The sequence below is a fragment of the Paramisgurnus dabryanus genome, chromosome 22, assembly GCF_030506205.2.
Source record: "Paramisgurnus dabryanus chromosome 22, PD_genome_1.1, whole genome shotgun sequence".
Lineage (NCBI taxonomy): Eukaryota > Metazoa > Chordata > Actinopteri > Cypriniformes > Cobitidae > Paramisgurnus > Paramisgurnus dabryanus.
Window position 1 is genome coordinate 16,782,418 of NC_133358.1, and position 25,335 is coordinate 16,807,752.

Below are 25,335 nucleotides of genomic sequence, written 5' to 3' on the forward strand. Positions count from 1 at the left end.
ATGTATGTTAAAGGATTAGTCAATTTTCTTAAATAAATAAAAAAATCCAGATAATTTACTCACCACCATGTCATCCAAAATGTTGATGTCTTTCTTTGTTCAGTCGAGAAGAAATTATGTTTTTTGAGGAAAACATTCCAGGATTTTTCTCATTTTAATGGACTTTAATGGACCCCAACATGTAACAGTTTTAATGTAGTTTAAAATTGCAGTTTCAAAGGACTCTAAACAATCCCAAACGAGGCATAAGGGTCTTATCTAGCGAAACGATTTTCATTTTCGACAAGAAAAATAAAAAATATGCACTTTTAAACCACAACTTCTTGTCTATCTCCGGTCCTGTGATGCGCCAGCGTGACCTCACGCAATACGTCATCACGTCAAGAGGTCACGGATGATGTATCGAAACTACTCCCCAGTGTTTACAAGTGTGGAGAAAGAGGACCGTTCTGACATTGTTGTATGTCGAATGATACTAATTCATGTCTTTATGTCAGTTATTTTTTTAAATGGTCATATATGTAACACGTGACCTTTTCACGGCATTACGCAATAACGTAAGGTAGCGCTGGCGCGTCACAGGGCCGGAGATAAACAAGTAGTAGTGGTTTAAAAATGCATATTTTACCTTTTTCTTGTGAAAAATGACAATCGTTTCGCTGGATAAGACCCATATGCCTAGTTTGGGATCGTTTAGAGTCTTTTGAAACTGCAATTTTAAACTGCATTGAAACTATTAAGTGTTGGGGTCCATTAAAGTCCATTAAAATGAGAAAAATCTTGGAATGTTTTCCTAAAAAAAAAACATAATTTCTTCTCGACTAAACAAATAAAGACATCAACATTTTGGATGACATGGTGGTGAGTAAATTATCCGGATTTTTTTTAAAGAAAATTGACTAATCCTTTAAGATATGTCATGGCTAAGTGTTTCCTTAACTTAAGGCAGCTCAAACATGCATTTTAGTCCAGAAAGCCGCCATGAAGTTTATATTAAACTTTGTCATTAAAATGTCATTTGTTATTCTTTCTTCATTTATTTAATTTTAGAATGCTTTATTGCTGTTATAAAAAAGCTTTTTTATATATTTTATATATTATTTTGTTTATTAATTTATTTTACTCTATTTTTCATTTAAATTTTAAGTTTTGCATCTGCAATCCTGGATTAGAGCAATATAAATCCCCAGCTCGTTCTCAGTAGGAATGCCTGTCCTATAGAATGTGATAGATTGCATTTGGTAGTCTTCCATTGTGAGGGAGTAGAGAAGGTAAACTTTGAAAACAAATGAAGTAATAAGCTGGAGCAGACAGACACCACTCATTACCTTACAAACAGCAGTGAGCGCTCGACTTGTTGATGGAGGGCTTCGGACAAGCGAGTTTGCTCCAGTAAAATAAACTATATTTATTTACACGTATCCACTAAGATCCTTCGTCGGGAAACAAAATCAGGCACAAAAAAGTACTGCTTTGTGGGAAAGAAAATAAAAATAAATGGAAGAGGAAAAAAGCTTTGCCTTGGGGCTATGTGTGTGTGTGATCGCCGAGCCGCGGGATCCTACAGACTAGCAAAGATGCATAAAGCCTCTGCAGTTTCATTGTCTTAAGATCGCTGATACAATCTAGCGAAGGGCTATATTGCTTAAAGCTGTGAGTGAATGACATATGGAGGACTGGTGTGAAAAAAACTCCCCTGTGCCTCCTCCAAACTAAAGTCTTCCTGTTCGAGAGAAGCAAGCAACTTACTGCGCTTTCAAACTGCAAGCTCCCTCCCTCTCTCGCTCGCTCGCTCGCTCACTCTCTCTCGACCGTCTCTCTCTCTCTCTCTCTCTCCTACACTTTTTTTTCTTTCTCAGACACTAGCTGGTCACTGCCTGCAGCAGTAATCGGACAACTCTCGTTCTTGCTCGGAGTCTGTCTCTTGAGATCTAGCATGGGACTCCACGGCTTTCCACCCTTAAAATGAAAAAGAAAAAAGTTGTCTTTTATCGGTAATCTGTGCGTTTCAGTCGAACCAAGAGAAAGTTTTTTTTTTTTTTAAGAAGTTCTTTATTGCTCTGGAACGGACAGACTGTCAACAGAACATTGCAAAAATAGGAGGAATACAAGAAATAAATACAAGGATTCTACCATAATTGTAGTAAGTACTATTTTGGGTATATGTGAATAGTCAGTTTTCTTCTGTATTTGGCATTTTTTGTTTTACTTTTAAACTTTCTCTGTCAGTTGTAAACTTTGTACGTTTGTAAATCTAGCTAAATACTTGCAGAATACTGTCAATTGAGACATTTTTGTAAAACATTTCCTGATATATTTATAGTGTTGGTGTTTAGATTGACAAAATCCCATGGCTTTTAAACCACTGACAATTTGTTTCAGACATGAAACAAATTGGATCAAACTATAAACAATTTTTAAATCTGTTTTATAAAATTGATATATAGTAAGAAACTCTGTAGTATTTACTACATATTTAAAATATTGTAAATATATAAAAACAATTATTTTATGACAGCACTGTCAACAACACTATTGTCAAAAAATAATTAATTCAACTAAAATTGCTTTAGTGTCAGATTATTTTTAAAACACATTTATTTGTTATTAAGCTCTAAAGTATTTTAAAACAACAAAAAATCTAATATTTTATAGCATTTCATGTTATACATTTTTCAAAATTGTACATACATTTTTTTTTTGATCAAGTATACAAATATTTTATTTAATACATCATACAGCCTTTATAGTTTTAAATTAATTTTAAGATTGTAAGAAAGCCGTCATGTCATTGGCACCGTTTGCCGCTCAAATTTAAATCCCCAGTGACTCTCTCTCTCTCACCTGAGAGCTTACACCTGATTCTACCTTCTTTTGGAAATTCACCTTTTCCCCCTCTCATTATCCCTGAGATGAGGAGAACCTTTTCTAATACATCATAACAGATGTATTGAAATAAGAGATAAGAATGTAAATAATGGCCTCCGTATTTCTTTCTCTCTGCTCAGTAAGTTGCATTTCCATCCAGCTAGTAAAATACAGCAGACTCTCCACAAAAGATCCTATACAGCTGGCAGAATAAACAAAACCATTTCAGTATAGCAGTTGACATCCAATGCCATCTGCTGCAGGCAGGAATGCTTTAGGGTAGACAGATCGGCAGGCCGAGTGGAGATCGGTGTCTTGTAAGACATCGACAGGCGGCCACCAACAGCACCGTACGGGGTTTTGTTTTTTTGTTCGGAACATCAGGACGGTACATTTTACAAGGACTTAACTTTTCTGTGTTGTCTGGTGAATTGTGTAAATAATACATTTTTAGAGCTATTCTGTTGTTGTCTTATTTTTTTATAAATATCAACATTTTAAGTGCTATTTTATTGTAGAACAACTCCGGCAGCTGTTGTTTGAATTGCATTGTTTTTGCAGGATTGTGTTAATAATCCTCTACACAATAACCCTGTTTATCTAATTACCTCATAATGGTTCGCTTGATTTGAATTGTTTACGCACTGTGTTTGTTTTAATAAAGTATACGTTTGACTGCATTAAGCTCTTCCTGATAAGCCCCCATGCGCTCAGACCCACGGCGTGCCGTTGTTTGCCGAGGGCCCAATGCGTTCCGTATGTGCGCGGCCGAAGTCTGTTTCCGAGTTGGAAATGGTGTGTGGTGAAAGACACAGGGTTAATTGAAACTGCTGCGCTCTACTGTTTATGAGATAGAGACAGCGGAAACCATTTGTGGCGATTAGCTGTTTACTAAATACAGTAGAGTGTTATTTTGTTAACATGCCACTGTTTGTCTCAGGAAAACGTAGCTGAGGGAGCAGGAAATAAGGGCTGAGAGGCTCAATTGATCACGGCTCTTCAACATTTAGAAATCCCTTTGTGTTTGTTTACATGTAATCAAGGAGTTTGTTTGCTTAAGAAGGGTAGCGGAGGATGAGCTAAACCTGGGGATTAGTTTTTTTATTTTGCTTGTCGAATGTAGTGAAAGAGAGCAGAAAGATTTTTTTCTTAATGTAAATTAAGCTTTTTTTAGTTTTTTCCACCTGCATTGTCAGCATCAGCACTAAAGGTTTATTATTTAACTAAATTTGTTTGCAAATTTAAATAGACTTTCTTTTTTTAGTCTGCGAAGCAGCTTGTACAATGTAAAATTAAAGGCAGAAGTAAAAATAAGGTACTGCTGCAATAAAAGTACAAATTTGATCAATCCCATACGTGTTTGCTGTAAAATAAGTTTTTTTTTTTGTGTGTGAAGCTGCGGTGGGGAGAATGCGATCAGATGTGTAGCGTAAATCTCCTATGATGGACACTGAAAGCGGATGGACTTCTGGAAATAATTTAGTGGGTTGAAGAGCTCAGAATTAACAGATTTAATGTAGCTATGCTGTCCATCGCTTGAGCTTCATGTCAGATTGAGCAAAATGGAAGAGACAAATCGTTCATCAACAAACCGCAAGACATGTGCTCAGAATTAACATTTTAATTTTGCAAAATTTCAAAATTTTTGGTTGTCTATTTAAATTGAAATTTATAAACTTAACTGAGATCATATTTCTGTGGGTGCGTCAAAGTTTGCTTCTGTACATAAATGTGTAAGTTAGCTTTGGTAGTGGTTTGATATGTATGTTTACGCATGCCTTTTTGTTTGCCACTTGTAAAGTATTTATTTTTTATCAGTTTATATTTCTGGAATTTTCGTAATTTATCATATTGCTAGCATTTTAGAGTATTCACAATTTTTAATTTATTATTGAGTTGTAGTAAGAAAAAAAATTAAACCTACCTGCATTAAAATTATTCCGGCACACATTTTCAGATATTTTCCTGAAATGCCTTTTTTTTTTAATACCACTGTTTTGTTGGCATTGCATTTCTTTTCTCTATGCTCATAGAGTCAAGTAAAGTGTAGCATTTTGTAAACTGTGTCTAATTCTCATCACATCTGTGTTCAATTGTTGTCTACATCGACATTCTTTGCAAGTGGATTTATTTTTCCAGGGCCACCATGTGGATTCAGCTGACCAGTTTAAGTTGGGATTAGTTGTTGTAAAGTTATTTTGATTAAAGCATTGTTTTATAAAATTAATAACTTACAGCACATGTTTTGCATAACTATAAAATTCAAAATTGAATATTCGTTGATCTCGATAAAATTAAACTCTCATAAAATGTGGCACAAAGGAAAAGCAACAAATGCACAAAACTATTATAGTGATTTTTATATTATTTTATAAAAATATATATTTTTTGTTTATAATATGAATAGCAGAACTAAATTTTGTTTTCCACTATAAAGTGCTTTCAAATGAAAAATAACAAATATTTCAGTCTTGCTTGTTATTGACATCAGAATTAAAGCATGCAGGTGAATTTTCTCTGCGAGCTCAGACAGCCCGCGTGCACTATAATGATCAATGTTAAAAGCCCGGCGGTGTTTGCAGATGGAAACGCAGCGCATGAAATAAGCAAAGCGAAACAAAAAGCCGTGCAAACAGTCGTGAGTGAAGCATGTTTGGTTTTTTGATGACACTTCCAGCAACTCTTTGTTCTGAGAGCATCAAAGGCTGCTCAGTTCAGGTTGAATTAAAAGAACATCAAAGATGCTGAATGCAGACCTCTTTTTGTTTAAAGAATAAATATTTAGCAGCACGGTAGAATGGCTTGTTTTTGCTTTTAAAAGCCCACCAACCCCTCCCCTTCCCATTCACCTGGTGAAAATCACCTGTCGGATAAGGGGCTTTGCTGCGAGACCAGCATGAGTAACGCTTCATAAGCCCTGAGCGCTGGAGTCTCCTTTATTTGACCGCCTTCATTTATTTCTTTATCTCTCTTTCCTGCAATGCAAAAAACTTTTATGCACCGTCAAACGTTTCGCTCTCAAGCTTTGGATTATGTTAGGAATGAGTTGAGGATATTAAAGTGTGTTAACATGGCTAGACGTGATAGAAAAAGAAAGCTTGGTTGATGAGGAGGGAGAATTTCTAAAACTTTACCATTATTCATCATGGCTCGGGCATTGGGGGAAGAAAAGGGAAGGGGGTCGAAAAACACCAAGACCAAACAGCTCAGGTTACTACACAGACCAGCATTAAAAATTCATGCTTTTTTACTTCATTTAACATTTTTGGTGGAAAGGCACAATAACCGTAATCCAGATCCGGCAGAGTGCACAGTTTGGTCCTGGCTTCAAATTGGGTTATAGTGCCACAGGTATACCATTGTAGTGGACAGCAGAATCTAATTGTCAACCTAAAAGAGTAATAGCACTATTTAAAGTATAGGAAACATATGCAGGCCCATTATTTATTCTATACCTTTGCCTTTTTGCAAGAAATGCACTCTGTAGTGGTCTACTGTCCCCCCAAAGCCTTGGGCAAAGTCATCATCAACCCCCCCTCCTTGACCATCATTAGGAACTGTCAGTGTGCTTGGAGAGGGAGTGGAGATAAATTTCAGATAGCGTCAATTGCAGATGATAGATCTTCAGAAGATGCTAGGGGTGTCATGCTTGACTAGCTTCTGTTCAACAAACTCCCATTTCTCTCAACTCCCCCCCCCCCATACACTTCCAGAGGCAACAGCGGCAGCGACCTCAAGCAGGCGCCCCCAGCTCACTCACCCAAAGCCCCCCAAGCCCCCCTTTCCTGCTTACCTTGGCTAAGCCGCTTTGCATGTTGATTGGGGGAGGACTAATCCAGTTTGCAGCTGTCGTTGACCAATGATGAATCACCTTTCTGTCATTCGGCTGCTCTCTCTCTCTTTTTGAGGGAGGGAAGACTTAGGAGGAGGAAACAACAGCGGAGGGGCTGAGCCTACAGACAATGTGCCTCTCTGTTTCACCAGCTCCTCTCTTCTCATTCTGCGCGAGAATAACAAAAATGTTTTCTTAGACAACGTCTATTGTGTCACGGATGGCTCTTCACAGTGGAACCGAGCTGAAATAACAAGGAATGAGATTGTTTTTAGGATCAGGGTAGGTGGAAAAATCATAGGGAGGGATAGAAAGAGAAAGACTGAAAAAGATGATATATGACACAGATGGTTAAGGCCCATCCAGTTGCAGGTAAGAGGAGAGCTGATTGGCTGTCAGCAGCATCAGAGCAAAGGAGTTACTTGTTTAGCAAAGTTTGATGCGGTTTTGTAGACACAAACAGACAAGTGCTCAGGACTTCAGAAGTAGGTGTCTGGCTATTTTGGAAAACTGTGGAAGAATTAAAATAGTAAGTTAGAGGTGTCAGAAAAGCAGGATTGATGAAGATGTTGGAGAAATGTAGGCACAAATTTAGATGTAATGTTTGACACATTGATTCTCTAACATTATTTTTGAAAGCAAATATTTTTTACTTCGTGGCATGGATTACTTTTCACTTCTTTTAACTGCTACCATCTGTAATGGATATTTTATAGACCAAGAACAACTACTAAAAGAGGTATGATAATCTATGCTAAAGTAATGTTTGTTTTCTCTTTATAGGTTAAATGTTTGTTAATGCACATTAGCATTTTAATTGACTGAATAATGCATTTTGTTTGTTACCTAATTTGTGCAATAATGCATTTTTTGCAGATACAAACATCCATAATATGCATCCGACCACAAACACACACACACACTGGCCTAGCCTTCTATTTGCTATGCATAATAAAGTCCCGTGAGTGTAAAACAGAGCCTGTAGAATAATGTTTTTAGTGGCGTGGCCCTCGGTATATAAACAAAGAAACAATTAAGATGCGTGCCAGAGCAAACAGCACGCTTTAGTGAACTCTTCATTCACTCTCATTGAGGTTTAAGGCCCTCGAAATCACACAGCTCGGCTGTTAGTGCTTCAAACCAGCGGTCGCCGGAGGAAACCATCGTATGAAAATTGAAGTGCGCTCTGCGGGGCCAGTCATGGTTAATTTTTAATGCTTAAAATGCGAAAGTAAATCAATCATCAGATGTCTCATTAATTGATAAATTTGTGTCGAATGTCATTTGATGTGTCTCAGGGGAATGCCCTTGTTAAGTGTATTTCTCTTGAGAACTGCTGGAATGCTCTTGTTTAATATAGTTTACGTTTTTAACAATGCCTAGTTTTATTAATACATTTTTTTTTGTTATTGATCAATTATTATATATACAGTAATTTGCAGTATTGTTGCTTTATGGATATGTTATTTCCTAAAGTGAGAATTTAGTAACGGTTTCTTTTGTATTTAATTTATTTTTTGTATTGGTATTTTGTTACACAATAAAGTTTATTATTATTGAATACGTGTACAATGGGATCCAAAGTCTAAAATTTTATTAAAATTATAAGTTTCCAGTTGTAATTTTAATCTGTAAATAGCTTTTATTTAGAAATTACAGTATAACATGATTTACTGATGAAAAATGCACGATTCTAGGTCACAAATCAAATAAGAAAATTTGTAACTTTAACCGTCAATATTTTTTTCTTTAATGTCCTTTGCACAAAAGGTCAGATTTCATTGCTTTCATTAAAGCACACAAGATGCCCTTTGGAGCATTTTCAGATCATGCTGGGATAACATGGATCATCAGGTTTTGCACAAACCTGTGGAGTTCATGCCAGCTCAAGTGCATGCTGTCATTACAACAAAAAATGACAAGAAACAGTCAAATTCATGTGAATTTTTGAATTAAACTTTCTGCTTAAATTATTATGGTCCTAAAATAATTATAATGAAAAACGAAATGGTACGAAATTATAAAATGCGAAATAATAGTGACTGTCAGACATATGTTTACATACATCACATTACATACGTTTTATTTTTTTAAATAACATTTATATTTTAAAAGAACTTAAATTAATAATTATATGTTATATTTACATTCATTTACAGTTCTACAAATGTGCAAGTTGTCTTACTTCTAATGTCTGTGTCTCTATCTCTCAGGTCTATGGAAATGCAGGATCTAGCTAGTCCACACAGCCGAGTAAGTGGAAGCAGTGAGTCCCCCAATGGTCCCAACATCGACAACTCCCATATAAATAACAATTCCATGACACCAAATGGCACTGAAGGTGCGTCTTTACTGTCTCATTTGGGCCATTTAGTGACATTACGGTGGATTTATAAGTGCTATAGCACACGGCTTTGTCCCTAGTGATGCTTTTTAACTTATGCCACAAATAACATACACTGTTTAGTTTCTGTTAAACATATCTAAATTGCGCCATATGATGTGCTTTCTATGTCAAGGGGATTGTTTTTTTTTACATTTTGACCGATGCATTTTTTAGCTGTATTAAATTAATATTAAAAATTATATAAAAGTATATATTAACCTGCCCTGCATATAAATTAATGATTTTAATTTTCTTAAATTTATATAAAAAAATGTAATCCTACAATTTATCCGCCAATGAACTTTAGCAGGACATAAATACATTTGTGCTGTATGCGCAGAATATATATAAATAATATACCTTTGGCTATGACTCGTGTTACAGCCCATAAGTTTGTAATCGGCTCATATAAAGTAGTTTATATGAAGTAATCTTAACGGTGGTTTTCTTCACTGATAAGCCCCAACCTGTGACAGTGCATATTGTCATGTGTCCTATCCCGTTCTTTCTCCCTATAGGTGATAACATCACTATGCTTACCACAGCTGACTGGTTGTTAAGTTCTAGTTCACAGTCCGCTGCAGGTTTGTGCAGTTCTGGTGATAAAATCAATGAAAGGACAATACTTGGTGTTTAAATCTAAAATTATACTTTGATTGGCAAACCAAATTATATTCGTTTATTTTCACGATTGTGAAAAGCCACGCTTCAACTATTGTGCCTTTCATTAGGATTGTTTGGCATTTTGTGTTGTGTTCTGGTGAATCTGTTGAAAGCATGGTTTGAGACTTTTGGCTTTGATTCCACACTGTCAATGAATGGTGAAGCTGTGGGCACGCGTAATGTGCATTTTATTTGATGTTCCGCAGGACGGTTTTATGGTTATGTGTGGTATGTGATAGACTTGACTGCTCTAGTTTCTGCATGCTCCTTGCCGCTATTCTCCCATATCCCTTCAGAAAAGATGGGGGGGTGTATTCAGACCGCTCCCTATCGACATATGTTCCTTTGAGAGACAACCATAGCAGCAACATGTTTAACATGACAAGCTGATGGCTACCTCAGCCATGAGGGATTTCAGTGGGCATGACTCCGTACCCACATAGTGAATTTTGTTTTCCTAAAAGTAAACCTCTACCCCACCCCCTCCCGAGACAGAGATGGATTCATTTCAAAGATCCGGGCCTGTCTAAACGCTGTGAAATTGTCTCCCGGTTGCCCTCATTGTAGTGCGGAGCGGTCGGGTCAAATACATTTTATACGCCATGCATTGCCTTGACATATCAATTATACTGCACGTCCATGCATTCCAAAGCTTATTTGTGCCATTTAATTTCACCTTTTTGCCTGTGTGTTACAGTACTTGATGCAACTTTTGGTAAGACATCAAGAAACCAACAGCACAATATTATTAAGCTGGTACTTTTTCAGCTTATATATTTATATATATATATCCTACACAGTCAGTTTTTCTTTATTTGTCTGACAATTAGCTTTTTAAAACATGTCAGTCAAATTCAGCAATACATTGGTTTATGCATTTAAATGAGCGCCTTATGTATGGCCATTGTACTTAAATCAACAGAATGGTTTGTGTGTTTTGGAGGGGAAGTGTCCTCCTTTTATTTGTACTACAGATTAGCATTTAATTGTTGGCCTGTCCTGTGGGCTGGCCAGGACTGAAATGCGGAAACCTGAAAGCTCCATTATCTCAATAGCAGCTTTACCTCATTAAACCAACCGCTTAATGAATGCCGCGATCCCGCCACACCGCCAGCCAACGAAACCGCTTGGATGAGCGCTTTTTTGCCATGTTTAGAATTTGCACATTACCCGAAATGAAGTGTATTGGCTTTACGAGCACAAAAGTTTTGCCTGTTTGATTTTTGAGCGATAACAGGCTCGGCTTGTGCTGCGTCACAAACATTTTGGTTTCCTTATGTTTGCAGTTAAAACAGAGCCAATGAGCAGCGCTGAAATCACCACCTCTGTAGCAGACGGCTCCCTAGACAGCTTCTCAGGATCAGGTACGACACAGACACGCACACACCATAGTTTGAGAGATGATCCGTGTCTGATAAGAAACTCAGGAAGTGAACCAAACCACAGAGTTACTGTAGTGTTAACTTAATGTGGGTTTATTCTGCCATCAAAAATGGCAAATCTGTATATAGAGAGGCATGCAAAGTGTTAATTTACTGAAATTAAATGCCTTTTTGTTTTGAGTTTTTAGTGCCGCAAAAACAGCTCATTGCATTCTGTTAAAAACGTTATACTCTCAATGGTATATTTTAAAACTAGCGCATACAAATTTAGGTAGGTCTATTCCATGTTATAGGCCGCTCACATTACTTGCTAAGCAAATGCCAGCGAATGCGAAAGAACTCTTTATAGAGTATTACATTCCTGCTAATTTGTCTTATTTCCCTACCTATTTGACTAAGTACCCGATACCTTTATTTTAGACCTATATAAATCACGGCTCGGACTTCTATCTCTGACAATATAAATGAAATGTAGTCATTTGAGACCGTTTTATACTCGAGGGATGCCGCCGTGCCGAGGTTCAGTGTTTGTCCAGGCCAGGTGCTGAAGTGTGGGGAAAAGCTCCCGGTTTCAGGGTGTAGAGAATACGGTTACACAAAGCGGGATCTCCTTAACTTAACTTTTACTTTGGATGTCACAGCCAATTATATCCACAAAGCATAACCATAAAAATTTGTACATGCTACTAATGCTAATGCATAAAATGTTTTATATCGGCAATTCTAAAAACTGCAATGCCCAGTATAATTAATAACAAATTAATAATTAATGATAATAATAATAAAGATTAAGTGATAAACCGCTAACAACAATAATAATAAATATTATATATTTAATAATAAGACATTTTTATTAAATATAAAATTGTATTATATTATTACATATTATACCACGGGTCTGTTGAATGCTGTATTCTGATTGACTGAGAAATGTTCCGTAGGTATGCATTAATTTCTGATAACCGCACACCTAACTTGTCAAATGCCTTAAAAATAGGCCCCAGAGCAATTTTTGTGGTAACCGTGGTATAAGAGGAATAATTGACTCCGGTTCTTTGAATTATTTGAAAATAATGCACAACGCGGTGTTAACGCCACTCCGCTTCGCGACGTGCCACATTGCACCTTGGGTGGGCATTATTCTCTTATAATTCAATGGCCTGTCGTCAATTATTCCTTACATATGAGTATGTAGTATTTTATCTAATTCGTATGGGCTGTTTAATGCTTTATTCTGATTGGTTGAAAAATGTTTTATGGGTGTTGATTATTTTTCAATAACCACACACCTAACCTTCAAAATAGGCACCAGAGTAATAGTTTTGGTAACCATGGTATAAGCGGAATAATTGACTCCAATCCTTTGAATTATTCGAAAATAATCCGCTTCGTGTCGTGACGCATAACCACCTTCGGTGTGAATTATTTTCTTATAATTCAACGGCCTGTCGTCAATTATTCCTTACATAGTCAAATTTCGTAGTTTAATCCAACTCGTAAAATACGTACAAATTCTTGTGAGATCATCTAAAGGCCATACTTGAGCCCTCCATTCAACTGCACATCAAAAGATCTCATGTTGCTCTCCAGTGTTTGCGCGAGTTAACTGAATGGCCCTCGACATCACCATTAAGGGCTTGGAACTATAGAGCCGGTTTATATCTAATGAAGGCCACTTGTGTAATACTGACCTGTAATCAGGCCTACCGATTTCTCATTGTACAGCGCACTTCAAGCCCTTCACTGACCAGTGCTATACATCATTGTCTGCTCTGTTTGCGTGTATGTGGACACTGGCCCTTCCATTCACTGTTGGTTTTATGTATACAGTCAGCAGAAAAGCCTCGCATATTACCTGATTATTTTCCTTGGTTATTGCTCTTCATTTTTCAACCTAAAATAAGGTTAGGGAAATAAATAGTGTAACACTATGCAATTACAGTTGCCTTGGATTCCAGAAGTTCTGTTGGCAAAGAATAATATTTACCTTATTTTTTAATGTCGAATATGTGCTTGACTCTTTTCTTTCGGACTCTCCGCAGCCATTGGAAGCAGTGGCTTCAGCCCAAGACAAACTCACCAGTTCTCTCCCCAGATTTACCCTTCCAAGTAAGGCTTCTTTTATTTTTCTTTAAAAAAATAAGCAGCATCCAGCTTCATTTGGAGCTTTAATTAGATCCTTCTGCCAGATCTTGGACTCTGTGGCTGCTTTGTTTGCGTTGATCTCCACAGCTTGCGCTCTCCAAAATCTGTTATAATTATTATCTTGCAACGATTTCCCTGGTGATTTGTTTTTCTTTCGCAATGTATATCAGCTGCTTAATGGCTGATTTTTTTCTGTTTCACAGCTTGCCCAAATATTTATGATTAAGTAGCAGAATCGGCACAGGCTATGTGAGTGAATTTTACAATGTGTCCTTGCGGGTAAAAACTATGTCTTTCTCTGTTCTTGCTTTTGCTCTCAAATAGCAGACCTTATCCACACATTCTTCCGACTCCTTCCGCCCAAAATATGGCAGCGTACGGACAGACGCAATACACCACAGGAATGCAGCAAGCTGCTGCCTATGGCTCGTACCCTCAGCCAGGCCAACCCTATGGAATCCCAGCCTATGGTAACTGCAGCATTGCTATTTATTTATTTTTTCTTTAATGCTCTGTAATTCAGGTTTTCTTTTGCTCTTCACTAAAAATGTAAACATCACTAGTTCAATATAAAAGGGACACTCCACTTTATTAAAAAATATGCTCGTTTTTCCAGCTCCCCTAGAGTTAAACATTAGATTTTTACCGTTTTGGAATGCATTCAGCTGATCTCCGGATTTGGCGCCAGCACTTTTAGCATAGCTTAGCATAATCCATTGAATCTGATTAGACCATTAGCATCGCGCTAAACAAAAACCAGAGTTTCAAATTTTTTCTATTTAAAACTTGACTCTTCTGAAGTTACATCGTGTACTAAGACCGACGAAAAATTAAAAGTTTTGATTTTCTAGGCCGATATGGCTAGGAACTATACTTTGCTGCCGTAACATGGCTGCAGCAGGGGCAATAATATTATGCACTGCTCGAAAATAGTCGCCTGCTATTGAAAGTAACCAAGGGGACTATTTTCGTGCGTAATATCACTATGCCTGTAATTGAAACTGAAGCTTTGCATTTAGCACTGTTAGCATCTGACCAATCTACGGTAAAACTTATAAAACCTAACAGCGTGCTGATTCCTGGGGTTTTACAAACAATAGGCCTTTGTAGCTTCACTTTCAACCTAAACTGGAAAGTATGCTAACCTTTCAATTATTTCTGCAGATTCAGAGAATCATTCACATACATGTTTTATTTTATGCTAATTTCGCAGACACTGAATAATTTCGTTTCAAACCAGACGTTACCCTCTGAAAGCCTAAACTATAATGATCTTTGCTTGTTCAAGGAATTGAACGTTCTGAAACCTTTGGCGAAAATATGCGCACGTTGTTTAGGTAGAAAATCTAAGTTACGCTTCAGATGTTTGTTTGAGTGGAAGCAAATTGCAAATCTGCATTGGGCCTGATTCAATCTAATCAAACAGGTTTGTTTTAACTCTAATTTTGCACAGTACTTGAATGCATTCAGATACCATCAGTGTCTGAAGTGGGTCGGTACCTACCGATAAGAAATACTGCAACATCAGTACGAATTAGGCTAATTATTTTTGCATAGAGACAGCTCTTATACACCACCTGTACTCTCTCTATACATGATAAGACAGTCTCTCCTGTTGTTAGTTTCTGAAGTTTTTAACATAAGCATTACATTTGTTGCGTATTGTAGAATAATCTAAGGAGCATCCAGCCATCTGACAGATGTCATAATGCATTATCACACATCGCTTGATTTTACACTGTGTTTATTTGTCGCAAACAAAATGTACTTGTGAATTTCTAAGTGTGTCTTTTCCCCTTAGTTTTCTCTGAAGGAAAGAAACGAAATGTAATCAAAGTGTTTAAAAATCAGTTTTTATTACCGAAATGAATAACTGTGTTTACGGCTTTAATTTACACAAACTATATGTTAAGTAAAGGAAGCCGTTTGTTACTGCAAAAATAAGCTTATTTCGTGATAACAACCGGCTGCCTGTACATTATACCGCTTATTACAAGGCTATTTACCTCATAAGTAAAGTAAGGAACATTAAATATTGATTTAAAATATTTTATTATGTCATTATTAATAAATGCAAACCTTCCGCCAGGAAACATGTTTACTTTGGGTTTTAAGATAAGATGTTGAAATGTCACGAACACACTATTTGGTTTAGTTGTTTGTAAATATGTTATATATGTTATATTTTATATGTTATATTATACAGTTTAATATTACACAAAATTATATATATATATATATATATATATAAAATTTTGTGTAATATTCAACTGTACCTGTGAAAATGATTTGCAGCATTCGGGTTACCATATGTTATAAGTTTGGAGCAGTCATTATCTGGGATTAAAAAAACTGCAAATGTCGCAACTGTCCAATCAGAATTAAGCAATTCCAGTGAGCCATGTAATAATGTTTATTATTATATTATCATTTATAACCATTCTAATATATATTATATATTAGAATGGTTATATATATATATTAGTCTTAGGAGCTTTTATGTTTAAGAAAAGTTTTAATGTCCATCCATATTTTGTTTTCGCTCTTTATAAGATACAAATATAAACGAAAGAAAATACAGGAAATATGTACACAAAATTAAAAACAAAACAATTTTCAGAACTAAATGTCTTCTTCAGGCATCAGTCAGTATTTAGTGTGACCTCTCTTGGCACGAAACACATCTTGAGCTTTTTTGAGGAGACTGAAGTCGTGAAGTCATTCGATTAGAATTAGAAATTAGGATTTAATTTCATTTAGGTTTAAGAGATCCTGCAGCTGCCTGCTATTACTGAAGTGGAAGGGGAGTTTACCCTAAATACCTGACACTTCAGCTTATCCTTTAATACTTTTTTTAATACTACATACACATTTCCTGTATTTTCTGGTTGTATTCTAATAAAGAGACTGAGAAATAATTATATATGATCACTATACAATTGCAAAAACAAATCTAATGGTTGCATGGTGGCCGTTTTGCACAGTACTGTATATTTAATACCAGCACAATTCTTCCACTTTGTGCACTGGGTACCATTCTTGCCTCTTATACCTGTGCCATAGCTTGAATCACATCCCATTGAGAAACAGTCGCCATCTTTTGTCTTGCTTGACATGGAGGGAGTAACACTATGGACTGTGCATCATATTACTCTGCTGTCACTAACTGATTTAGGTCCATTGTGGGCAGGCATCAAGACAGAGAGTGGACTGACCCAGGCCCAGTCTCCAGGCCAGAGCGGCTTCCTCAGCTACAGCTCCAGTTTCTCCACACCTCAGACGGGACAAGCGCCCTACAGTTACCAGATGCAAGGTCAGGATCTCACCTCTTTTCCTCCTCTGGTCTTCAGTGGAGTGGCAAAATAGAGCCATGGTTCCCCCCCCCCTTCAAAAGAGACACAATTAATGGCAGACACAGACCAAATCATAACATCCCAGAGCAGATGGTTGTATTGGGTTGTTGTTAGACACAGTCTTTTTTGCATTAGGCCTTAAGAGAAAAAGGACAGATGGGGAAAAAAATAGATGGGTTTTTTCCCCTTTTAAGACCAATCTTTTTCTCCATGTTTTGGCTCCGTGCTCGGCCATGTATGTTCTTAAGTATGTTTGCTTAAGAGGAAACACCCGGGACTCTTGTCTTTGAGGTCAGTTCATAGAAGTCAGATTTGTACAGGGAAATCAAAGTGCACCAGGCGAACTGTCTGCTACCGAGCGTTTTTGAGGTAAATTGCCAAAATTTCTCTCTCTTGCTCTCTTATTCTCTTCGTCCCTGCCGTGTTTTTCTGCGAGTTTCAACAGTTAGTGCCGTTTTGAGCTCTCTAATCTCCAAATAATGTGTGACAGTAGAAACTTCTCCACATTTTTGAAAGAGCTCCAGAGCATCTCACAGTAAATAACTTGACACATGCGGTCCATGGAAGCTACTTTTCCATGCCTCATCAGTAAAAACTGCTGATGGGGATCACGCTTCAACACCAGGCCTGTCAATGTTACTCTGACCCGACCGCTGCGGCCTTCACATGCCAACTTCATTCACCTGGAGTCTATTCTCAGAATGCAAAATGTTATATTCTGAAATTATTGTTTAGCATGCAAATGAAGAAAGTATTTTAATATCAAGCAATGGATCATTGCAGTACAGTATAATAAACTCTGTGTAGTTCATACAGATGCACGTTTAGTGTGAACGCTGAATGTGAATTGTTTCATTTAAATTTAAAGAATAACTCCCCTCAAAATTCAGCTTAGTATTTACTCACCAAATTTTGAATCACGAATAATACAATAGCTTTTTTTGGCATAAATATTACTTTTTTTTGCTATAAGAGCTATAAATTATGTTTACAGGATATTGGTTTTCGGGTTATATACCTAAATAAGAGCACTTATTTAGTGTCATCCCACAACGACTTTGCTTGAAGTATATATCATCCGCCGAGACTGAGGTGCCTTCAGTCTGCCACGCATAGCCCACACAGCAATAAACACATTAGCCTCTTACTGCAACAGCAGATGACAGATGACCATTAACCAGGCCAGTCTGTCCCTATCGGCTTCCCCTCAATGCCTCATCGATTGGGCAGGTCTAAACCCATAGGAAAAGACTGAACGTAGTGCGCTAGACCACCCCCATCTATACGATACCAACTGCTGTCCTATTACCCCGGTACAGACCGCCTGCACCCAGCTGTCAAAGGGAATACAATTAAATTAATGTTTTTACCCAGCTCTTTAATGTATAATAGAACGACGCTTGGTTTCTGAGATCAAGGTCCAGAAGTGTAGCACAGAGGGACCTTCCTGGTTTAAAACGGTCATGAGTGATGCAAAGGGGAGACCGGGGCAAGTTGTCACATTTTATACTCGGACAAAGATTGATCAGGGTAGATTTTTTTATAAAAGTCAATTAAAGTTTGAAGACAAAAAAGCTGTATTAATTGGCTTTTTATCAAAAAATGTCAAAAGGTACAGAATTATCAAAAATTGTTTTTAACACAAAGTATTCTGTTTGGACATTTATGGAAAATCAATGTCAAACTTTTGGTTAAAATCTGCATTTGCCAGTGTGTGTTTTTTAAAAGTTTCCCAAAATAGTTAGCAAAAATAGTTAAATATTAAGGGCCAGATTTACTAAACAGGGCAAATTAGGGCAAAAGTGCAATTCCCTAAAGCGGTGATGGGAATGTTAATATCTACAGGTTATTTACTAAAAAGACGCAAATTAAATAACACAGGCGCAACAGCTGATTTCCATAATGACCAACACAATCTACAAAAAAGCAGCGAAAAATAGTTCAGGGTTGCAAATAAGCAGAGCTGATGATGTGCGGGTGATCTACTAACGCCTGATGCGCTTGAGTTCAGCACCACGGATATCGCAGCTGAAAATGTTGGTTGTGAAATCCCAGCTATTGAAGCCATAGTACACTGAATAGAACCAGAGGACATAAAATTAAGATTTACAAGAAGTTTTTAAACACCTTGTATTGTGTGACTTCTCCAAGTGACTCCTCCTTTACTTTCTCCAGCAAATAAAAAATAACGTGGCTTGACAAACAATATTTTTGAATAAAATGTTCCTCTGGCATTTCATGTTAAAATCCTCTACCTTGTACAACACGCTCTCTGATCTCTGCTGCTGCCATTTCAATTGCAAAATGATTTAAGAAATGCTTTTTACGGTGTTAAATAATGGCACAAATACCAGAAATATCACATGCGTAAGCATAAGTAAATCGAGTTGCGTGAATCATTTACATAATCTCCTCCCATAAATTTTGCATCTAAAAGGAAAACTCATAGAAATTCAATAAGGTCAGTCGCAAAAATAACTAGACCAAAATTTTCAGCGCTAAGTATCCAATGTGCGTCTTTAGTAAATATCAACAGTCGTTAATTAACACCAAAATGATGGTTTTCGCTGGCGCTATATACTTCGCTAAATCTGGCCCTATATACTAAAATTTACTAAAATATGATGCTTTTTAAATACATAAAAATCCATTGCTTGAGAAAAATAGTAAACCTCACAAGGTAGAAATAAATTTACATTAGAAAGTTAAATATATAAACAAAGTTACTGAGACATAACAGATAATAATTGTGGATATACTGAGATAAAGCCCCTATAACTTGTGACTACTAGCCCTCATCTATACACCACAAAACAGAGATGAATTATCATAATAGTTTTCTTTCAATTAGTAGAGATTTGCTACATGCCAATGAATTTCATTCCAAGTATAAATTAGGAATTAATTTGATATTTTCACACCTGTTTGAGCTTTGCTTCCTTTTCCGAAAGCTTATAGGCTATGCAGGACGAGAGAAAGAAAGCGAGAGAGAGATGGGTTTCTCTGACTGATAATTACAGCAACAATTGTGCCTGCCTCCATTCAGCGCACAGTGTGAGAGAAGCAGCAGACTGCTTTTTAAAGAAGCCCATCTGGACTTGATCGCCAGCTCCCCAGAGAGGCCTACAAAACCTCTGCTACAAATATTGTGCACTGATGATAGACATAGCCCATGGCTAGAGGACTGATCAAGCAAAGCAAATGGACTCCCAATTGCAGAGGCCATAAGGAGAGCCAGTGTCTCTTCTTAACTGAACTAACTGGAGCAAGACAGAGAGGGTGGGGGGAGGAACGGGGGGTTTTGCCCCTGGGAACAACCAGGCCTCTCCCCAGCATGGAGTCATTCTTTTGGGACCGGAGGGGGTCTTGCTTGCCTTTTATGTGGCTCTGTACTTAACTGCTATCCCATAAGTCCTGGCTTTATGACTTTTTGAACTGTGGATTTAGCTAATTTGTTGTGCGACGGGAGTTTGATGACTTTCACTTTATGTGACATGAGTGGGTCTGCGTCCGGAGAGTAAAAACATCGGTATCTGAATGAATACAGGGGGGAGAGAGATACAGAAAAGAACGAGAAAGAAATTAATAAACTAAAATTTGACATTTAAAGTTTTATTTGACATTTGAGCATGCAGAGATAATACAAGTACATAGGAATTGTTAAGCAAAGCTCTTACAGTCAGCAGTCAAAAGATATTAAACTAAAGTAATACATGTAAAGAGTAGCATTCCAGTAGTAAAGGATTGCAACAAAAATCCCAGGTCCGATTCCAGGGAACAAATACATTACTGATAAAATGCACTTTAAAAAAGTCACTTTAGACATGAGTGTCTGTCAAATGCGTGAAATTTAAATAATAATAGTAAAGAGAATTGTCAAGTCTATGTACACGATGATTCAATGCATTAGGGGTACAATAAAATATATAGCATCCAATAAGACTGACATGAGAATTTCACATTGGGAATGCTTGAAAACAACGTGGAGTGCAGCTGTCCATTAGCTTAAAGTCTGGGAAAATACTTTGAGCAAACATCACTGTGTTAGGGTTGAGGAAACCTCTGATCAGGGCTTGATGAGGACTTTGAGGCCAAAAGAAGCTTTTAGAAAAGCAATGAAGATTTCATGTCCCTTCAGGCTGTCTCATTCCCTAAAACTCACGTATGTTATTAAGTCATCAGATGCTATCTCTCCATCAAGAGTCTTATTTACACACAAGTTACTTTTTGGGCAGACATATATGCATATTCATTGAGGCAGGATGTTAGGTAAAAAGACCACCTCACCCCTCCCGTTCCTCGCAGCTGAGTGGATAACACACAACAGTGCCACTGTTTCTGTTATTGTAAAGGTAGCGGTGGATGAAATAATAGATCCGGCCCCCTTTTCGACCATCAGCCGAGATTCAATCACTGATATAGAGAAAAGAGAACTAGAGAAAAAGCCACTGTCACATCCCATCAACACACACAAACACAAATACACACACATTCACAAGCCCTCATGCCCCTATAATACCTACAAGGTTTTGTTTTAAATGTCTTTGAGCTGGTTCGGGCCTTGCTTGGATCAGTCCCCATGCAATGATTTAAAAATGTCATTCATTTTATAGGTAATACAATGGGTTTGCAGGTAACACTTTACAGTAAGGGGTTGTGCACACCAAAACTTTTAAAAGCGGCTGAAAACGCCGAATGCCAGCTGTTTTTCAGCTGAGTTCCGGCTTTCTTCAGCTAGGTGCTTTGGTAGCTCTGATACATCAGCTGTGAGACGGTTGGTTGCAATTGAAAACATACTTGTCCCGCCCCTCCTCCACTGTGATTGGACGGCCGCGTGAGAACTGACATTGACGAGCGGAGCTTTTCATACAAAGTTGAACATTTTTCAACTCTCTTCCGCGCTGAAAACCGGTGCCCAGCGTTTTTTCCACGCTCAGCGCTGAGCGCCTGTTTTCAGCGCGGAAGAAAAACGCTAGCTGCTGGCTTATTTGAAAAACGCTGAGCTTCCATTGAAAACAATTGAAAACATGCGCCGGCCGCGGGCGTAAAAGTTTTGGTGTGCACAATCCCTAAGGTTGAATTTTTTAACATTAATAAATGCATTGGGTAATGTGAAAAATCAATGAGCAATATAGTTTATCAGCATTTATGAATATTTGTTAATGTTAGTTAATGCTAATACAATCGTTCATGATCGTTATTTGTGCTTTAAAGGGACACTCCACCTTTTTTGAAACTATGCTCATTTTCCAGCTCCCCCAGAGTTAAACATTTGATTTTTACTGTTTTGAAATCCATTCAGCTGATCTCCAGGTCTGGTGCTATCACTTTTAGCATAGCTTAGCATAATTCATTGAATCTGATTAGACCATTAGCATCGCGCTAAAAAATAACCAAAAAGTTTATATATTTTCATATTTAAAACTTGACTCTTCTGTAGTTACATCGTGTACTAAGACCGACTGAAAATTAAAACTTCTGATTTTCTAGGCAGATATGTCTGGAACTATACTCTCATTCTGGCGTAATAATCAAGGACTTTGCTGCTGTAACATGGCTGCACCAGTCGTAGTGATATTACGCACTGCCCGAAAATAGTCCCCTGCCATTGAAAGTTACTAAGGGGACTATTTTCGGCTGCTGTGTAATATCATTGCGCCTCAGCAAAGTCATTGAGTCAAACTCTTTGGTTATTTTTTTAGCGTGATGCTAATGGTCTAATCAGATTCAATGGATTATGCTAAGCTATGCTAAAAGACCCAGAGATCGTCTGAATGGATTCCAAAACGGTAAAAATCAAATGTTTAACTCTATGGGAGCTGGAAAATGAGCATATTTTCAAAAAAGTGAAGTGTCCCTTTAACTAATTACAAAGTTACAACTTTTGATTTTAAAAGCGTATTAAATGCCGAAATGAACATAAACTAAGATTAATAAATGCCGTAGAATTATTGTTCATTGTTTCGTTCATGTTTTCTACTTCATTAATTAACATTAACAAATACAACCTGTTTGTAAAGTGTTACTGTTTTCTTTTTTTTCTAACCATTAAAAATTATCCCCTTTTTGCAATTTCACTGTTTTATTTTTGTCTTTTGCGCAACAGACATGCATCAGTTGAAAGTAATGCTTTGATGCCCATCACATCTGATTAGATTTGATATTGCATGTGTAGATAACTCACTGTTATGTCTCTTGCACTCGTAGGAGGCAGTTTTACAACAACTTCAGGGCTTTACGCTGGCAGCAATTCCCTCACAAACTCAACTGGATTCAACAGTACACAACAGGTAGCTTTTATTAAGTTTTCTATCTCCGACTATATAGTTGAAATTGTATTTCCTCCGTGTCGGGCCATAGCCTGTCGCCTTCTGGCATACGCATGCAGTATTTCTCCTGCCTCCTGGAAGCCTTTATTGAACATGTGTACACTTGCATATTACTCACATGATATGAATCACTTTAAATGTTCCGACCACTGTACGCAAGGATTACCTCTTGCTCTCCGCGCGTATGAATTATGCCACAAGCAGAGGGAAAAGAAAAAAGCGAAGACAGATCACTGTCCAGATGTAGCACACGGCAGACATATGGTCACGTTTACGTTTTGGAATCTGCGCTGTAAAGTAGCAGCGTTGCTGTGCGCCTATCTCACGTTACTTTCCTGATGTCTTTTTTGCAGGACTACCCCTCCTACCCCGCTTTTGGGCAGAGTCAGTACGCGCAGTATTACAACAGTAGCCCTTATACCTCTCCCTACATGACCAGTAACAACACCAGCCCAACAACGCCCTCCACCACTGCTACATACACCTTACAGGAACCTCCATCAGCTATCACCAGCCAGGCCCTTACAGAGCAACCTGCAGGTAAGAGAAATTATCTTCAGCACTCGTAGAAATGTGTATTGTGTAATTTAAGCTTTAACATTATCATAAACACCCTTGCAGTGCCATTAATATAGCGTAAATGGTATCAGGGGCATAAACCGATCAGTATCAGAACATGTGGGCAGCAGCTACTGCCCTGAGCACTGGATGATGTAAATGGATCCAGCCGCAATGTTCGGTTGCTTTTTTATTTTCCTCCTCTGATATACTTTTTTCCTTCTTTTCCTGCAGCAGAGTACAGTACGATCCACAGTCCATCAACCCCCATTAAAGATTCAGAATCGGATCGATTGCGTCGGGCCTCGGATGGAAAGTCACGTGGCCGGGGGAGAAGGAACAACAACCCATCCCCTCCTCCTGACTCTGACCTTGAGGTATTGGACCTCTGCCGCCCTGTCAGTTTTTCATACGAGCAGGATTTGGAGAGTTAGAATAAATTATTACCATGAAACTTTTCATTATGTGGAAATATGTTTCGTTCACTGCTTCAAATAAAGAAAAACGTTCATTGACGTACAGTGGGGTCCAAGCATCTGGGAGGGTTGGTGAAAATACTTATGAGTACCAGCTTAACATTTTAAGTGAAAAGTTGAAAAACATTTGACATGAATTGAAAAAATTATATTCCATTATATATAATTATAATTATAATATGCTCTTTGTGCTTTAATCACATAATACAGTAAGTATATAAGTGTATTATGCAAAATATAATGACTCATGTTACCCTAGCATGTGTTGCGAATATTCAAAAAACATCATGCATGCTTGAATAGAAGCAAAGGAGTCCAACATTTGCTTACATTTGACCTGGAAATAGTCTTTAAGTCTTATTAATGTTACATTATTTACATTCATGCGCTTGGCAGATGGTTTAATCCTAAGTGATTTACAATACAGTGCCTTACAGGCTATACATTTTTTTTCTTTAGTTCAAACTCATGACCTTTTGCATAATCCCAAAAAACAAGATTTTGAGTTTGAATTCCAGATAAGTAGTGTGAACTCAGACTTTTGTACTTATAAAAATAAGCAGGCGACAAAGTTCAATACTCAGTCTGCATCATCAATTTATCTTTTTCATATTTGACCTGTACAGTTCAAAACATGTCTTTTGATTAACATAACCTGACCTATCTCGGGAAGGTTTCCCCCCCATTAGCAAACTGAGATCATGACATGTTAACAAATCTAGGTAATTAGTTTGTTGGTATTGATTGTGTTAATGCATTTGGGGAAGGAGATGGATGGTGGCCCTTCCCGCAGTTGCGGGGTGCTATGGTGACCATGAGTGGTGAATATCTCAAGATCCCAGGGCGCACGAATCCATGCACCCTTCTTATTGACAATCAGATCATCTTGCATGCTGAGTGAGCCATTGATTTTGCTCTTTCTTTTCTCAGCGCGTGTTCATTTGGGATTTGGATGAAACAATCATCGTTTTCCATTCCTTGCTCACAGGATCTTACGCCAACAGATTCGGAAGGGTGAGTATCTTCGGGCGCAGACAAATATTTGCAGCAACATTTAAAACATTGTTGAGAGGGACTGTTTGGGCACACGGTTCAGTTTTGAGGAGCTTGGAGATCGGGTAATTGTTTCTTTTTTTGATAAGTTCAGCTAGGCCTCGCAGGCATTCAGCTTGGACCGCAGCTGTCTGAGTTATTTGGCTGATACAGGCGTGGATTACAAGCCAGTTGCACAGAGAATGTCCATTGACACTTCCTAAGAGTTTTTAGGACTTCAGTAATCTTTCATTGTTGGTTTAATTGAGTATTTACCTTAACTGCCATTTAAAGAGGAAAGACTGGTATGG

General features: G+C 37.6%; 1 protein-coding gene across 14 annotated transcripts in view; it reads left to right on the forward strand.

Annotated features, from left to right (window-relative positions):
* The window catches only part of eya1 (EYA transcriptional coactivator and phosphatase 1), a 97,249-nt gene that overhangs the window by 48,922 nt on the left and 22,992 nt on the right, over positions 1-25,335 (forward strand). For 3 of the 14 annotated variants that reach the window (XM_065294954.2, XM_065294955.2, XM_065294957.2), the window contains exons 2-11: positions 8,914-9,041; positions 9,605-9,670; positions 11,036-11,113; positions 13,174-13,240; positions 13,601-13,746; positions 16,452-16,589; positions 22,837-22,919; positions 23,312-23,498; positions 23,751-23,893; positions 24,923-25,006. In XM_065294954.2, the coding sequence (XP_065151026.1) occupies positions 8,918-9,041; positions 9,605-9,670; positions 11,036-11,113; positions 13,174-13,240; positions 13,601-13,746; positions 16,452-16,589; positions 22,837-22,919; positions 23,312-23,498; positions 23,751-23,893; positions 24,923-25,006 (1,116 nt within the window). In that variant the 5' untranslated portion in view covers positions 8,914-8,917. Of the gene's footprint in view, positions 1-1,862; positions 2,144-6,731; positions 7,440-8,890; positions 9,042-9,604; positions 9,671-11,035; positions 11,114-13,173; positions 13,241-13,600; positions 13,747-16,451; positions 16,590-22,836; positions 22,920-23,311; positions 23,499-23,750; positions 23,894-24,922; positions 25,007-25,335 lie in introns of those variants that run through there. The other 11 variants (XM_065294958.1, XM_065294952.1, XM_065294960.1 and 8 more) reach the window with 11 other exon arrangements.